The sequence below is a fragment of the Pistacia vera genome, unplaced genomic scaffold (genome assembly GCF_008641045.1).
Source record: "Pistacia vera cultivar Batoury unplaced genomic scaffold, PisVer_v2 Contig50, whole genome shotgun sequence".
Lineage (NCBI taxonomy): Eukaryota > Viridiplantae > Streptophyta > Magnoliopsida > Sapindales > Anacardiaceae > Pistacia > Pistacia vera.
The window spans coordinates 1038840-1058217 of record NW_022196335.1 but is presented as its reverse complement, the minus strand read 5'-3'; the positions used below and the strand labels follow the sequence as shown (position 1 = coordinate 1058217).

The 19378-nt window shown below is 35.6% G+C and overlaps 1 protein-coding gene across 1 annotated transcript; it reads left to right on the top strand.

Annotated features, from left to right (window-relative positions):
- Positions 1-3805: 3805 nt before the first annotated feature.
- Positions 3806-6307, top strand: LOC116105525 (putative disease resistance protein RGA4). Its single transcript, XM_031391932.1, has one exon. It carries the CDS (start codon positions 3806-3808, stop codon positions 6305-6307), a length of 2502 nt encoding a protein of 833 aa, XP_031247792.1.
- Positions 6308-19378: the final 13071 nt, after the last annotated feature.

Here is a 19378-nt window from a genome sequence, read left to right as displayed (position 1 = left end):
AAGTTTCAAAGTTTCATGTGTTTGTTTCTTAATTATCTCAATCAAAGTACTACAGGAATAAGAATTTTCTTCAATTAGATAAAAAATTAAAGTGCTTTGCTAAGAGAAACATGCATCTAGGTTATCAAGATGAACTGAAAATGAAGATAGAAAAAAAGTATAATATAGATCATACACATGGAGTATATTCAAAGTATCCAGGTGAAATTTAAGAAAAAATAAATGTAATTCTTTACATGAAATTCTTTTATTCTTTCATAATTAGAATTTCAATCATAAAGTTTTGATTTTTGAATCAATTTCAGTGCAGGACCGAAAATAATGCTTTTCATGAGGAAATCGATGCATCATATGTTTTCTTTACTTACTAATAGGGGTTATAACTCCGCTCGGATTTCACAACTCCAAATTCAGGAGAGTTTAGAGTCGCGTAAGAATCTATGAGCCTGTTGGCTACTCTTTGAGGAAATTGCTGCATTCTTGCTTTATCAAAGACATTTTTTTCGTAGTGGAAGACCTTTAAAATCATCAAAGCAGAAGAGCCTGAAAAATTATTTGTTTTTCTTTTATTTCAAAATTATGAGTTTTTTCATTCTAAAGACTAAAGTTTTGAATTAGTAAAGAGAATTCAAAAGTCAGATTTTTTTGTTTCCCTATTATTTTTTATAGGTATAAAAATAATTTAAATGAAATCAAAGCAGTGGCGAGGGAGTTGAAGATAGTGCTAAAAAGAGAAATCTGAAATCAACGGAGAAGATAACACATTGCTCTGAAAGTTGAAATATGCAAGGAGTGGGAGCGACAGGAGCAGGGACATGTTTCTAGAGCCTGAGAAGCATTGGTCTAGGGATAGAGAAGCTCCGGCTTGAAAGAAGAGTAGGAGACTGATTTGCATAAACTAGATCGAAAGTGAAATAGCTTGTTTGACTTATTTGCTGTAAACCGTGGCACAGATGATGACCAAGATTTTGCTGGTAATTTTGTGACATGCTTTTTCATTCCTTTTAAACTAGCAAAGCTTGCATTTGAATAATTTTTTATCATGAATGATATGTGATTTTGTGGAATTTATTAGGCTTGGTTATCTGGTTGCTGAATTGTCCATTTTCTAACTTGAGGCAGGGAAGTCCCATTTTGATGAAAACAATTTAGAGTAGTGATTCTGTGTCCGATTATCTGGTTTCTTGTTCCAGTCTTTTAATGAGTTTGTTATTGTTAATTTTACTCAGACAATCATAATGTTCTTGTTTAATGTTGTTTTGAATTCAGTGTTCTACTTGTTTGTTACAATTTGTTCGAGCTTGGCTGATATTTTATCGGCAGCTGTGCTATGGCTTCATCTGCTATCAGTAGTACTTAAAATGAAACTAAATGCAGTTGCGCTTATTATGTGTGTACTCTGCGATGATTCAAGCCCTGGTTCGCATTCCTTACTCGTGGCATATGATTTTTGTTCTCAGACATTTGCAGATCAAAGAATTCATGAAGCAGCTTATTGCTGCCCTTCGCGGATGGACCTTCGGATAAGGACATCACAAATTTCCGTAGACTTGTTTGACTGATGAAGGTGCGGTTCCATTTGAAAGCTTACTCCTTCCTATGTATAGAACCATAACATTCAACTTCTGTAATCATCTTCATTTCATGAAATTCTGGAATTTTAGGTTCCAAAATTGTTCTATTGCATTACATGATACATAGTTTGAGATGTTTACATTGTCACCACAATAAGATGGAAAATCTTCAATCCTTTCAAACAGTGTGTTGGCTTTGGTTTCACAGGTAATAAAGTATCTGTATCATAAGCTGATAATTTTCAAGAAATTTGGAGGGTAACTTCAAATGGGTTATGGAATTAAAACAAACAACAATTTATAATTCTGTATGCTGGATGTATGTATTTTCGATCAATCATGATGTATCTACAGATTACATCTGTACTTCTGATTCATCACTATATATTTACAGATCATGTAATCTGATGTAGTATTTTCTCCATATCGTTTGCATGTGTATGCAATCAATCAGGAGAAATGTGTAGATCACATATATTGACTTTACAAACTCTTATTGGTTGAATACACATATACCGTGATAGTTATCTATTATATAGTCCCATATAATATTAGGGGTTGTTTTTATTATTTTGGAAAACAAATTTGAAAAGCATTTTGAAAAACAGGAGACAGGAGGTCGGTTCTGGGCAATTTCCATCATTGTACTGCTACACCTCTTTTAAATGCAAAGAAAAATAAAATGGACAAAGGCATTCAAAGATTCATGTGAGGAAGAAAGAACCCTTAAAATACTTGGAAATTATCACCGAACATTCATACCGTTTTGACCAATTTATAAATATTCATACACTATCTCAAACCCGAGGGAGGTGAAGGATATAGCCCTAGAGGTTAAAGAGGCCATAAAATGGCAAATGGATTTATTATTGGTTGAGTTATTATTGGAAGTCTCATTCTCTCATGCAAGAACCTGATTTGGAGACTGCAGAGAATCCTTCCTCCTGCTTCTTTTGTAAAAATAAATGGGAAAATGGGCTCTCCTCATCCTCATCCATTAGTATCGCTTTTCCTCCTCTTTCTTATCACTTTCTCTTCCACTTAACAAGGTAATTAATTGACAAGTAAACAACATGTTCCCACCCAAGGTTAAGCAAAATGCAAAGTTTTCACCCTGTTTCATAAATTCCAGATTCCCACACTGTTATGAATTTTTACTTCTGAAATAGCTGAGAGTGTGTTATTACCATTCTACCCTTGACTTTTGATCTCACAGTCACCCAGCCACCACCACCACCACAAACCCACCCAAAACTCAGCCACAATCACCTTCACCACCCAGCGTCGCACCACCACTCTTACAATCGCACCAACTAGCTGCATCGTAGCCCTTCTTCCTCACCAACCACCTCAAAAAGCAAAAGCAAATCCCTTGGACTTTTCTCGAACACTTGGGGGCAGTCACAGAAAACTTCAAAAATATCAACTTCAATCCATCAATCAATAAAAAAAAAAAAAATAATATTACATTTACACCACTTTTGTATAACATATTTATTATGTTATACAATCATACTTGTGATGTGATATATGTCACAATCACATAAATTTTTAATTATTTTAAATTTTTAATATTATAATAAAATTTATGTGAATGTGACATATATCACGTTATGATGTAATAAAAATAGTGTAAAACAGTGGTATAATTGTAGGATTACTCCCTAAAAAAACCAATAATATGCACAAAAACAGTCAAACACCCCAACGAATCAACAAGAAATCAAAATCCGTTTTCAATCTCCCACCAAAATCCAACACCCAACAATTTTCCAAAACTTAGCTGCGACGAAACCAGGGGTGGGAACTTTGTATTTCACTTAACCTTGGGTGGGAACATGTCATTTGCTACCACGAAGGTTCATCGAAGTGGCAAGCTTTGGGTGTGAACAAAAGATCACTGACTCCACAAGGTGTGAACAAAAGACTCAACCAACCACTGCCTCCACAAGGTGTGAACAAAAGACCAAAATAAAGACTACCACGAAGGTTCATCGAAGTGGCAAGCTTTTGGTGCCAATTAATAAAGCAAGAGACACCATCATTTCTTTTTAATCAAAAGTCAAAAAGTTAAGTGCCATGATTTCTCAGAAGGTTCATCAAAGTGGCAAGTTTTCTGTGTCAATTAATAAAGCTATTAATCAAGAAATTTAACTATATTTTTCCTGCATCCGTGTTTCAATTATCTTCAACTAGCTTATTCTCGCTCTCTTCGTTTCTTCTGAGAGAAAATGGCAGAATCAATTCTCTTTGATATTGCGACTGAAGTTCTGTTGAAGACAGGCTCTCTTGTGGGTGGGGAATTGTCCTTGTTGTGGAATCTTGAAAGCGATTTAAAAAGCCTTACGGGAACCCTAAGCACGATCCAAGCCGTGCTCTTGGATGCTGAGAAAATGCAGGCAAAAGATCATCAGCTGCGTCACTGGCTTGGGAAGCTTAAGGATGTCTTCCATGATGCTGAAGACGTTTTAGAAGAATTTGAGTTTGAAGCAGTGAGACAAAAGAGGAGCACATTAAGAAAGGTATGTCAATGCTTTTCAAGCTCCAATCCTGTTGTTTTTCGATCTGAAATTAGTCATCAAATCAAGGAGATTAAAGAAAGGCTAGACCAGATCGCAGGTGATAGGAGTAGATTTTCTCTTATTGAGAGTACTCCTGCTGAAGTTGGGCATGTTATTCCAAAGGAGAGGGAGACTCATCCCTTCTTGGGAGCTTCTTGTGTTATCGGAAGAGAGGATGATAAAGAAAAGATCATGAACTTTTTAATGCAACAAACCGGCAATAATGTCTCTGTCATTCCAATAGTTGGAATTGGGGGTTTGGGTAAAACCACTCTAACTAAAATGGTTTTCAATGATGAAAGGGTAAATGAGTTCTTTCCGTTAAAAATGTGGACATGTGTGTCGGATGATTTTGATGTCACTAGATTGATGAAAGAAATTATTTATTCTGCAACACGTGAGGATTGTAGTAAGTTAAAAGGAGATGAAATTTCTAAGCGTTTACAGGAAATTTTGACAGGTAAAAAGTTTTTGCTTGTCTTGGATGATGTTTGGAATGAGAAACCGATGAAATGGTTGGAATTGAAAGACTTACTGATGAATGGTGTCAATGGAAGTAAAATTATTGTGAGCACACGAAGTAAAAGAGTTGCAGAAATAATGAGCACTGTTCCATCACATTTTATACAAGGTCTTTCCAATGAGGAATCCTTGTCATTATTTAAGAAGTATGCGTTCAAAGATGGAGAAGGGAAAGATTTTCCAAGGCTCATTGAAATTGGGAAGGACATTGTAGAAAAATGTAAAGGAGTTCCGTTGGCTGTGAGATCTTTGGGGAGCTTACTTTATGCAAATACGGACGAACGTGAATGGTTGAAAATAAAAAAGCATGACATCTGGCAGGTGGATCAAGATAATGAAGACATCTTACCAGTATTGAAATTGAGCTATGATCATTTGCCATCTCCCTTGAAGAGATGCTTTACTTATCTTTGCTTGTTTCCAAAGGATTATAATTATCAAAATGATCACGTGACCCAATATTGGATGGCATATGAACTTCTTAAAACCTCTGATAAAACTGAAGAGCTAGAAGATGTTGCTGATCAATATGTGAAAGATTTATGGTCAAGGGGTTTCTTAGAGGATTTCCGAGATATTGGTTGTTTGTGGTCATTTAAAGTGCATGATCTTATGCATGATCTTGCAATATCAATGGCAAAAGATGAGTCTGCATTCTTGAATTTCGGAAGTCAAAACGTTCATGGGAAATTTCGGCATTTTTCACACGGTGACACAGAGTTATGTGGTGAAGAATTTCTACAACTCATAGTGGATAACTCAAGGAGTGTTCGAAGCATTCTCTTTCCAGCAGAAGAGAAATACAGAGATGCACGTATTATTGGATCATTTATTAGAGGAGATATATCCAAATTCAAGTACCTTCGAGTACTACACTTGTGTCGTATACGTTTCGAAGTGTTGCCAGATTGTATCGGTACATTGGGACATTTGAGGTACCTTGATCTAGCTAGGAATCATTCATTGAAGAAGATCCCTGAATCCATTTGCGAGCTTCAGAACTTGCAAATGTTAAGATTTGGTAATTGTGATAAGCTTCAAAAGTTGCCTGATAACATACGAAAGATGACTTGCCTTAGATACTTGGAAATAACCACACAAGAGGAGGTTCTTCCAGAAAATGGAATTGGATGTTTGAGTTCCCTTCGATATTTGAACGTATTTTATTGTCACAATCTAAAACGTTTGTGTGAAGGGATGCAAGGTCTGAAAAACCTCAGAACGTTGTCTCTAGCAAGTAGTTTTGTGATCTCATTACCAGATACTATCAAATACTTGACAAAATTAGAGATGTTAGTGATTTGGGGATGTGACAAGATTAATTTGAAGATGGAATTGCAAGGAGAAGATCGTGTGCTGAGGTTGGGTCTTAAAAAATTCATAATTGCTTATTTGAATTCATTGGTGGATTTGCCTCAGCTTCTTCTTCAATCATCTGCTGAGACTCTGAAGTACGTGTATATTGTAAAGTGTGAAAGGTTAGAAGCACTTCCGGAGTGGTTCCAAAATCTCACATCACTTGAAAAACTTGAGATTGGAGATTGCCCCAGATTGTCATCTCTTCCTAAAGGGATAGAACGCCTTAATTCCCTCAAGGAATTGAAGATTACAGCCTGTCCTGCACTGTCTGATATAAAGCTGAAGAAATGATGAGTCAAAGATTGCTGATTTGTTTTCATGGGTGGTGTGTTTGTTTTCATCTTACTGGAGATTCTTGGTAATGCTGGTTCGTTTTCACGGGTGGTGTGTTACTCCTTTCAGCTTTCAATTTGGTTGTATTTTATTGTTTCTTATGCATGGACCCTGTTATATTTTTACTTTTGAAAGATTGACATTTTTTTTTTTTTTTTAATAAAAAAGTGTATGTGTTTGTGTATGTTTAGCCATGACTAATTTTATTAATGCAATTATGTAAACTAAAATTATGGGTGGGGACAAAATGCATACGAGGGCAGTTAATACATTCTTTTTATATTTGTATTATGTGCCCAAGAGTTTCACCAAATACACGAATGATGTCTTTATATATATAAAAAATTGTAGCTTTACAGCTATATCTCTATTTTTTCATTTTTTTTTCCCTCAATTGATCATTTTTTTTAATTGCTATTATTATTATTATTAGTATAAAGATGATCCGAATCTGAGGCTATGCATTTATCTACACAATTCTCAGTTCGTCCAAACCATATGGACTACCCACGGATGGTTATTTTTCTTACTTACACTCAGGTTCAATCCCTATTAATCAAGCTTTAATTGTAACCTAATTCAGTGTTCTAATTGTCTGTTACAATTTGATCGAGCTTGGCTGATATTTTATCGACAGTTGTGCGAAGGTTTGATCTGTTATTAGTAGCACTTGAAATGAAACTAAATGTAGTTGCGTTTATTATGTGTTTACTCTACGATGATTTAAGCCCTGGTTCGCATAGCTTGCTCGTGGCACATGATTTTTGTTCTCAGACATTTGCAGATCAAGGAATTCATGAAGCAACTTATTGCTGCCCTTCGCAAATGGACCTTTGGATAAGGACATCACAAATTTCCCTAGGACATCAACAAATACCTGTTAGAGGGATGAAGGTGCGGTTCCATTTGAAAGCCTGCTCCTTCTAATGTAGAGAACCGTAACGTTCAACTTCTGTAATCATCTTCATTTCATGAAAGGTCGAACGACATGCACCCATCCATAGTTTGCCGTAAAGACAATATGATACCCAAAAAGTTTGGAAATGACAAACAACCACTTTCCGTCAGATTTTGTTAAAGATTTTTGTTTGCTTAAGGATAATAGTGCTAGAAAAGACTGAAATGCCCTTGAAATTTTTTATCTTCTCTTCTTCGTCTTTTTGGTCTCCTGTTTTCTTCCATCTCTTTATTTTCCTCTCTCTTCTTCTCTCTTGGATTTTGCCAGAATTCAAATGGTAAAGGGATAAATTTTATTAATTAAGTTTACTCTAATTAAAATTAAATTTCCTAAAACCTCTTACAAGATCTCTTTCTTGTAAAATTATCTACACAACCACTTCACAGTCCAGTCCAATCTCCCCCATCCTCCACCGTTGCAAACTTCTCAAAACCACCAACAAACACATCTTCATAACCTTGAAGAATTTTTTCAGAAGCGAATATCACCATCCTTTGGCAGCCAATAATTCCCTCTTTCACCCAGCAAACCCACCCACCTCATTCACCTTGCTCCCATCCCAACAAACCCACCTCACCCTTTCCTCATGTCCAGCAACCTATCAGCCCACCCAAAACCCCAAAAAGGCATCATCCGCACCCACTTCACCGCGCAAAACAACCTGCAGCTCCGTAATCCTCAGTAAAAAATCAAAATAGTCACAATCAATTCTTTTGGGCTTTTTTTTTAAAGAAAATAAAAAGGAAAAAAGAAGGGGTGTGGAGATCTTTGTGGCTGATTGAGGGAGGAGAGAGAGAATTAATATTAGTGGCCGACGAATAAAGTGGAGTGGAGGTAGTGGTAGGGTGGGAGGCGTTGGTGGGATTTGAGACAGAGGAGGATTGGTGGGATTTAATGACACGACCCATCCCGAATTTCCTCATCCTGTAGGATCCAGACGGTCCCACAAGACTCGGATACCCAAGACGTGCCATAAAAATTGTAAAACCTGTTAGAAGACTTACTTTTCCTGAATAACATCATAGTATTTCCATTTCCAACATCTCAAAAAAACATACACCATCTCTCGTTTTACAAAAAGAAAACATTTAGGGAAACTTGTGGTATCAGGTTTTCCACTTATACTACATATTTCAAACATAAACAAAAGAAATACATGAGTTTTTTTTAAGCGGAAGTCCAAAATACAATACGACATAAATATAAAACCCACATAAAATGATGTCGACGCGTGACACAACCCTGAGCGAAGACTCACTACTCGGCACGATCTCCGGGAGGTCCTGGTGAGGGGGAAAAACATTTAAAAAGGGGTGAGCTGAAATAATCAGTAAGTGGGAGAAAGGAGAGGTTTATAAAAGTTCTTAAAAAAAGAAATAATGATAGCATACAATAATTCTTACGCAAATCCTGACGAGAATATAATTATATGAATATACAATGGAAGTAACCACCCATTCACGTATGCAATATGAGATTTGTTTATAACAATCCTGCACTCAGTAAACTATACTCTGACTTACTTCCTTTACCTGTATCGGATTCTGAATAAAACCTCAACATTTGGTATTAGAAACTCTCACCACAACTAGTACCCTAGGGAAAATCTGTCATACCTGGTGGGCGTCCCACACGCAGGCAGAGCGAGGGACATACCTATCATACCCGACAAGATCTATCATCGCGCGGGCAGAGCCTCAAAACTGTCATACCGAGCGGACCACTCAACGCCTAGGCAGAGCATTGATAACTGTCATACGCATGCGTAGAGTCATAAACTAAATCTGATAATCTGTAACTCTGGGGGATGGGTACTTCGTAGGGTAGTTTTAGCACCACTACAATCTCATACATAATCTCAAGTAATATGTAAGTCAAAAGCATATTACGTATGTGCTTATAAATCATATATATATGACATAATATTCAAAAATCACATATAGGGGTGAAACTATAATTTTCTAAACATATTTCAGAAACTAACGGTTTAACCCATATTAAAAATTACTTCAACATCACATGATCTTGGCATATGTCCGATACAAATCATAAGCAAATATCACTTTTAAAAGTCAAAACTCATATAACACATTATAGTTATAAGTAAACCCAAGAGCAAAAATAAATATAATAATAATAAGAATATAAGAATATTTCATATAAGGATAAATCATGCCAACATATGAGATTTCATGGAAAATACAAAATAGGGGGTAAAATGTAAGTTTTTAAAGCATACTTTCAAAACTGACAAAAAGCACCCCATTTGCCCTTTTTACCGAGAAAATTATTTACCAACATCACAAATCTCAGTCTTTTCTTTATCATGCTGCCCATCAAGTATGCAGTTTAATACCCAGCAATAATTTCTTCAAAAACACAAGTCAACCATCATCCTAATATGTATCCAGCCGAGTGCACGTGGTTACAATTAACAAGCAAATGCATCCCACTTAAAAACTCAATCATGCACTTCAAAGATTCGTCCAAAAATATGTAAAAGAAAAAAATTTAAGCAGTCTTCACATTTAGCTCAAATATCATCAAAACATTAAATTGGGGAAACCACAAATGTAACATGCAAGCATAGATCTAAACTTTTAAAGAAAGTTTTCATTTAAGCCACTCACTATTCTAACTCAGTCGAAGCTCCCTGCACTCTCCTCCACTCTTCTCTTCTGATCCTAGCATCAGGAACAACAATGGTTAGTTTTTTTTTTTCTATTGGATTGAATGAGAAATGAGAGATCTACCTCCCAAGCTGCATGCATGAACAACCCGAACTTGGGTTACAACCAGTCTGCTCTTCTTTTCTCCTTCCACTATTTTTCATTTCATCTCCTCCATTTCTCCCTCACTCTACCATTTTCAGCCGAACCCATTCTCCTCTCTTCTCCTTTTTCTTCTTTTCTTCTTCTTTCTTTCTATCCTCTCTTCTATCTTTTCTCTCTTATCTTTCTCTCTTTCTCCTTTCGTTTTCTCTTCTCTCCTTTTTTTTTTTTTCTGCTCTGTTTTCGCTTTCTCCCTCGGCTCTCGTCTTCTTCTTCTTCCTTTGGGAATTGGGCGAACAGCCCTTTCTTTTTCTTTTAAACAAAAGTCTTCCTTTTTCTTTTTCTAAAATTTTATCTGGCCCCCAAAATTCTCTTAATTTTATCTAACCCCGCCACATAAGTTTTTCCCAACAAAAGTGTCCAGATTTTTCCCTCTTGATACATGCAAACCCACCAGAATTTATTTCTTTTGCTTTCACCCCTTAATGCAAACTTTAAAAACTGACAGAAATACCCCTTTCTTACAACAATACCATAACATAAAATCAAAGAAGTAAACAACTAAATAAAACTCATGCTATTACTAAATTAGAAATGGGGTTTTTTATTTAAGGCATTGGAGGTAGTGCTAGGGAAGGGTAGAAACGAACGGTGGCTGTGGATTAGGGATAGAGAAAGAGGGAATTATTGGCTGCTAAAGTAAAGAAGAAGATAAAGAGATGAAAACACAGACAGAGATGAAGATAAAAAGGAATATCAAACTTTAAAGGGCATTTCAGTCTTTTATATCACTGTTATCTTTAGCAAACGGAAATCCTTAACAAAATCTAACGGAAAATAGCTATTTGTTATTTTCAAACTTTTTGAGTATCATATTGTCTTTACGGCAAACTATGAGTAGTTGCATGCCGTTTGCCCTTTCATGAAATTCTGGAATTTTAGGTTCCAAAATTGGTCCACTGCATTACATAGTACATAGTTTGAGATTTTCCATTGTAACTACAATAAGATGGAAGATCTTCAATCCTTTCCAACAATGCGTGGGCTTTGGTTTCACAGGGTAACTTCAAATGGGTCATGGAATTAACACAAACAACAATTTATACTTCTATAGGCTATATGCATGTATTTTGGACCAATCACGATGTATGTACTGTATTTCCGATCGATCACAATATATTTACAAACATGTAATCTGATGTAGTATTTTCTCCATATCATATGCTTGTGTATGCAATCAATCCGGAGATATACGTAGATTACATATATTGACGTTACAAGCTCCTATTCGTTGAATCAACATGCACTGTGACTGTTATCTATCACATAGTTTCGTTGAATGAAGATGCACTGTGACTGTTATCTATCACATAGTCTGATAAGATCTTATTCTTTGATTGATGGGTTTATGGGAAGGTTAACTTTCTGATATTGCCAGATGGATCAATCATGGTAGCACACATGAACCATGGATCATGAACTCCTACATTTCATGATTAACAGGTGGTGCCAGGGATCCAATATAGGAGGAAGACACGTAACTGTGAAGGTGTTAGCGATTGTTGGAATAGTACAGAGCCAGGTGACAATAACTTTGTGTTGCAAAAACATCCAATTTTAGAAGCAGACAAAACGACAGTGTTTTATCACGTGCAGTACTAGTATTTGTAGTTTCAATAAAAGTAGGACAATGTTTTATCCCGTTTTTTTCTTTTTGATTTCTTTGTTTCAAATTTCAATTATTTATTTATTTATTATTATGATAAAGATGATTCGATAATGTTAACCCATTTTTTTCTCAATTAATTTTAATTAGGATGAGAATTTTAAGTTGTATTTGAGAAGTATCGAAATTATATTTTCTATGTATTTCTTTATTTAAATCTAAGATCCGAGTTGAATTTAAGTAACTATTATGAGTTATAGATCCAATCAAAACATATTTGTTTTTTTGTGCTTCAAATTAATAAAAGGGATGAAAGGATTATTATCTTTATTTTTATTTTTGTTAGGATTATTTTATAATTAGGATAATTGTATTAAGTCTTTTATTATTATCTTTTATAATTATGTTAAGTCTTTTATAATTATCTTCTTATGATAGAATTAGGATTATCTTATTATCCCTTTATAATTAGAGTCCTTTTGGGAGTCAATGGAGTCAAGTGTAAGGCTATATAATAGCTTAAATCTAGATTGTGGTGATCAATGAAAAATTTTATCAATTAATTTCTCTATCTCTTGTTCTTGGAGGTCTCTTTTCCTCATATAAACAGATCATATCCCAAGCCTTATCATTGGTGCTCTCGTTTAAAGGTTATGGCTGAAGGCACTCGCTTGCGTCTTTTGGATGAGTAGCTTGCTAAAATTACGGCTCTAAAATCTGCCCAAGCAGAGACTCACTTTTTTAACAGAGAAATTGGAAGTTTTGACAGTTGGTTTTCAAGATGTTACTTTACAAATTTCAGCTCTGAACAGCAAGTTCGATCAAACCTACCAGCAAAACCAACATTCCAGTTAATAATCTTTAGATTTGACTGGGCGATGTGGATCGACTTCTGAGAGTTTTTTTCCCAAGTCTTTCCGTTTAGAAGTCCCTCGTTTTGATGGCACGGATCCGCGTGACTGAGGTTTAAAGCCGAGCAATTCTTTGATTACCATAATATCTCTACTAAGCAACGATTGACGATCTCTTCCTTCCACATGGATGGGCCAACTCTCTCCTGGTATCACTGGATGCATTCCAATGGGCAGATCCATTCTTGGCATTCTTTCCTATAGGATTTAGATGTTCATTTTGGGCCTTCGAAATTTGTGGATTACCAAGGACAGTTGGCAAAACTTACTCAAACAGGTTCTATAGTCGCTTATCAAACAAAATTTGAGGACCTCTCTAATCAAGTTTCTGGCCTTCCAGGTACGTTCCTTCTAAGTTGCTTTGTATCAGGGCTTAAACCAGAAATCTGAAGGGAGGTGTTGTCCTTCAAGCCTCACACCCTCACCCATGCCATTAGTTTGCCCGCTTGCAGGAGGACAAGCTCCAGGATCTATATCTATACTTGCAATCTGCTGGCGCCAATCTTGCGATCGTGTTAAATCAACTCCTAATGTTCCTTTAGCGCAGCAAGCTCTTTTGCCAACTCCAAACAAATCAGATTCCCTGCCTGTTAAGCGACTCACAGCAACACAGATGCAAGAACGACGCAACAAAGGTTTGTGCTATAATTGCGATGAGCGCTTTCACCTTGGGCATCGCTGCACGGCCAAGTTCTTTCTCTTGCTATTGGAGAAGGATGATGATGAACACGAGGATGAACCGAGATAACTGTTGTTGATGGCGTCATACCTTGCAACCTTGAGGACAAGGTTGAGGCGAAGAGGAAGGCAATGTTAGGATTATTTTAGAATTAGGATAATTGTGTTAAGTCTTTTATTATTATCTTTTATAATTATATTATTATCTTATTAGGATAAAATTAGGATTATCTTATTATCCCTTTATAATTAGAGTTCTTTTGGGACTTATTATCCCTTTATAATTAGAGTCCTTTTAGGAGTCAATGGAGTCGAGTGTAAGGCTATATAATAGCCTAAATCTAGATTATGGTGATCAATGAAGAATTTTGTCAACTAATCTCTCTATCTCTTGTTCTTGGAGGTCTATGTTCCTCATATAAACATATCATATCCCAAACCCTATAATTGATATGTTTATCTGTTCAATGATAGGGTTTGGGATATGATCTGTTTATATGAGGAACAGAGACCTCCAAGAACAAGAGATAGAGAGATTAATTAACAACATTCTTCATTGATTACCACAATCTAGATTTAGGCTATTATATAGCCTTACATTTGACTTTATTGACTCCCAAAAGAACTCTAATTGTAAATGGATAATAAGTCCCAAAAGGACTCTAATTATTAAGGGATAATAAATAATCCTAATTCTATCTTAATAAGATAATAATATAATTATAAAAGACTTAACATAATTATAAAAGATAATAATAAAAGACTTAACACAATTACCGTAATTCTAAAATAATCCTAACATTGCCTTCCTCTTCGCCTCAACCTTGTCCTCAAGGTTGTAAGGTACGACGCCATCAACAACAGTTATCCCAGTTCATCCTCGTGCTCATCATCATCCTTCTCCAATAGCAAGAGAAAGAACTTGGCCGTGGAGCGATGCCCAAGGTGAAAGCGCTCATCGCAATTATAGCACAAACCTTTGTTGCGTTGTTCTTGCATCTGTGTTGTTGTGAGTCACTTAATAAGCAAGGAATCCGATTTGTTTGGAGTTGGCAAAAGGGCTTGCTGCGCTGAAGGAACATTAAGAGTTGATTTAATAGGATCGCAAGATTGGGGGCCAGCAGATTGCAAGTATAGGTGTAGATCCTGGAGCTTGTCCTCCTGCAAGCGGGCAAGACTCATGGCATGGTTGAGGGTGTGAGGCCGGAAGGATTGCACCTCCCTTCGGATTTCTTGTTTAAGCCCTGATACAAAGCAACTTAGAAGGAACGTACCTGGAAGGCCAGAAACTTGATTAGAGAGGTCCTTAAATTATGTTTGATAAGCGACTACAGAACTTGTTTGAGTAAGTTTTGCCAACTGCCCTTGGTAATCCACAAATTTCGAAGGCCCAAAACGAACATCTAAATCCTGTAGGAAAGAATTCCAAGAACCGATATGCCCATTGGAATGCATCCAGCAATACCAAGAGAGAGATGGCCCATCCATGTGGAAGGAAGAGATTGTCAATCATTGCTCAGTGGAGATATTATGGTAATCAAAGAATTGCTCGGCTTTAAACCTCCAGCCATGCAGATCCGTACCATCGAAATGAAGGACTTCTAAACAGAAAGACTTGGCAAAAAAAAAAACTCTCAGAAGTTGATCCACGTCGCCCAGTCAAATCTAAAGATGATTCACCAGAATGTTGGTTTTGCTGGCAGGTTTGATCGAACTTGTTGTTTAGAGCTAAAATTTGTAAAGTAACATCTTGAAAACCAACTGTCAAAACTTCCAATTTCTCTATTAAAGAAGTGAGAGTCTCTGGTTGGGCAAATTGTAGGGCTGTAATTTTAGCAAGCTGCTCATCCAAAAGACGCAAGCGAGTGCCTTCAGCCATAACTGGGGAACAAGAGCACCAATGATAGGGTTTGGGATATGATTTGTTTATATGAGGAACAGAGACCTTCAAGAACAAGAGATAGAGAGATTAATTGACAAAATTCTTCATTGATTACCACAATCTAGATTTAGACTATTATATAGCCTTACACTTGACTCCATTGACTCCCAAAAGGACTCTAATTGTAAAGGGATAATAAGTACCAAAAGGACTCTAATTATAAAGGGACAGTAAGATAATCCTAATTCTATCCTAATAAGATAATAATATAATTCCAAAAGATAATTATAAAAGACTTAACATAATTATAAAAGATAATAATAAAAGACTTAACACAATTATCCTAATTCTAAAATAATCCTAACAATTTTCAATATAAATAATATTTTTTGTTTTTAAATTTATAAAATAAGAAAGAAAAAAAAAAGGGAAATATATTCAATTGTACGAGGTGGTTGGTGGGAATAAATAAATGGGCTAAAATTAATAATTAAAAAGAAAAAAGAAAACACTAAAAATAAATATGAATTTTTTCAATGTATAAAATATGTACCATTAATTGTGAAGAATTGGACCCCCTAATTGTTTATGTAGATAAAGTCTATGTACAAATAAATTATTGGAAGTCTCATCTCTGATGCAAGAACTTGATTTGGAGTCCGTAAAGAATCCTTCCCGCTACCTTTAGTAGAGGGACCATAGTGTATATTATTATTGATTTTTATTGCCTCATCCATTTGAGATATATATATATATATTGGAAGAATTAATAATACATATACAACTTCAAATCGAACGTTAATTTCAGCAACCAGCCAACCATAATGCTGCCATGTGATGGTTCACAGAGAGGAGGTCACATTTTATCACCTTCCATTAGTTTTCCTTTCATATATACTTTTCGCGCTCTAACTATTCTCTTCTTGTCTTTAGAAGTTTTGGCTCTCTGGGACACTTTTTGTGCCTTACTCATTTCCTCTTCTTGTTAGACAAGTTTTTTGGATTCTTTTCATGCTTTACTCATTTCCTCTCCTTGTTAAAGATGAAACTGCTTTCACATCTACCTACACAGTCATCTTCAAACTACCTTATTCTCGCTCTCTCTTCATTTCTTCAGAGAGAAAATGGTAGAATCAATTCCATATGACATTGCGACTGAAGTTCTAACAAAGATAGGTTCTCTTATGGGTCGGCAACTGTCCTTGTTGTGGATTGTTGAAAGTGATTTAGAAAGCCTTAAGGAACCCTGAGCACTATCCAAGCCGTGCTCTTGGATGCTGAGAAAAGGCAAGCACAAGATCATCAGTTGTGTGACTAGCTTGAGAAGTTTAAGGATGTTCTCCTTGATGCTGAGGACGTTTTAGAAGAATTCGAGTTTCAAGCTCCCAGAGGGAAGTGATGAGACAAAAGAGGAGCACATTATGAAAGGTATGACAATTCTTTTCAAGCTCTAATCCTGTTGTTCTTTGATATCAAATTAGTCATGAAATCAAGGAGATTAAAGAAAGGCTAGATCACATCGCAGGTGATAGGAGTAAATTTTCTCTTACTAAGAGTACTCCTGCTGAAGTTAGGCATGTAATTCCAAAGGGGAGAAAGACTGATCCCTTCTTGGGAGTTTCTTATGTTATTGGAAGAGAGGATGATAAAGAAAAGATCATGAGTTTTGAATGTAACCAACAGACGTCAATGTCTCTGTCATTCCAATAGTTGGAACTGGGGGTTCGGGCAAAACCACTCTTACTAAAATGGTTGATAACGATGAAAGAATAAATAAGCTCTTTCCATTAAAGATGTGAACATGCGTGTCACATGACTTTGATGTCACCAGATTGATGAAAGAAATTGTTTATTCTGCAACACGTGAGGATTGTAGCAAGTTAAAAGGAGATGAAATTCGTAAGCGTTTGCATGAAATTTTGATAGGTAAAAACTTTTTGCTTGTCTTGGATGATGTTTGGAATGAGAAGCCATAGAAATGGATTGACTTGAAAGACTTACTAGTGAATGGTGTCAATGGAAGTAAAATTATTGTGAGCACGTGAAGTAAAAGAGTTGCAGAAATAATGAGCACTGGTCCCTTACATTTTCTACAAGGTCTTTCTAATGAGGAATCCTTGTCATTATTTAAGAAGTATGCTTTCAAAGATGGAGAAGGGAAACATTTTCCAAGGCTCATTGAAATTGGGAAGGACATTGTAGGAAAATGTAAAGGAGTTCTGTTGGCTGTGAGATCTTTAGAGAGCTTACTTTATGCAAACATGGAGGAATGTGAATGGTTGAAAAAAAAAAAAATGACAACTGGCAGGTGGATCAAGATAATGAAGACATCTTACCAATATTGAAATTGAGTTATGACCATTTGTCATCTCCCTTGAAGCGATGTTTTACTTATCTTTGCTTGTTTCTGAAGGATAATGAATATAACGGTCATCACGTGGCCCAATATTGGATGTCACTTGGACTTCTTAAAACCTCTGATAAAACTGAAGAGCTAGAAGATGTTGCAATTCAAAATATTTATGGTCAAGGGGTTTCTTAGAGGATTTTTTGGATCATGGTTATTGTTGGACGTTCAAAGTACATGATCTTGTAATATCAATAACAAAAGGTGAGTCTGCATTCATAAATTTTGGAAGCCAAAAAGTTGATGGGAAATTGCGGCATTTTTCACATGGTGAGACAAAGTTATGTGGCGAAGAATTTCTACAACTCATAGTTGATAACTCAAGGAGTGTTCGAAGCATTGTTTTTCCAGTAGCAGAGAAGTACGAAGATGCACATATTATTGGATCATTTATTAGTAAAGATATATCCAAATTCAAGTACCTCTAACCACTACACTTGTGTAATATTGTAATAGCTTCTTTCTTCACTAATGTACTTAAAAATTATACAAAGATAATACATATATAAGTATAAATGAAAAGTAAATGGGCCCAAATATTTCTCTGTACTTAACATATAATCATGTACAAATACAAAATAGCATATGCAAAAGCTTTAACAACGGTGGACACTAGTACCATTTCTCTCCGCTTCTCGACGTCCATCCGACTGCTTTTCACTTATTTCCTGCAAAACATAGAAAACAACGGGGTGAGCACAAATTGCTCAGTAAGTAAATCCTCTACTCTTTCATCCCCGTGTCTTTCTCTTAACTTTTTCCCTTACTCTATTCTTTTTCTTCTTCATTCTCTCTTTGTTCTTTCTCTTTTCTTTCATTGTTTCTAGTTGTTGTTGATTTTCGCAAGTGTACGAAATCGTGCAAGTTATAAAGTGTAAGAATACGGATGTCGAACCCAAGGGAATTACTAATACCAAGTACCAATTAAACTATCCTATTACTATTTGATTAATCAGATTTTTAGAATGATTCAATGAAAAATAAAACAACTTAGAAACAAAATAGAAACATACTTTTATTAACACTTTAGTAGGAAATCAATATGACTAAACCTAGGGCATAGATTTCACACCAATTTAATCTTATGCATTGACAATTATCGTTAACCCAATTAAGCTTATTCTAAAGACCAAACTCCTTAATATTTCGCTAACTTTCTCTTGAACAATTAACAAATTAACTCCTAATTACTAACCCGAATTATCTCTAATCAGATTTAAGCAATTGGAGATCATTAAGTTCTATGGAATTTACCAGAGCCTCACAGATCGCAGTAACCTATCTCTAGCGTTCGCTCAATCTATGGTTTTATTACCTTAGACTAATTAGGTTACCTCTCTCGATCTCAACCTAACCCATAAAATCATTCAACTCTAGGGCCCTTAAGAATTGAAAGCTTTAAGCGCAATAATAAAACTTAAAACAAAACTTAATAAAAATTAGCAACAAATAATTCAATGCATATTCATAAAATTGGGCTACATCTTAGCCCTAAAAAATAAAATTAGTTCATACTTTCAATAATAAAAGTCATTATATTCATAAACATGAGTACAAGAAAGAGTAGAAAAACTTCTCTAATTGATGACTCAAAATTGCAGGAATTTCCAATCTCTAATCAGCCGCCCAACTTCTCTCTCCTTTTTCCTCTCTAAAAATCAGCTAAAGACATCTATTTATACTCCTAGGGTTTTAGGGTTATGATTCCCACTATCCTAATCACATTAGAACTCTTAAAACAGGAAATACACGTCAT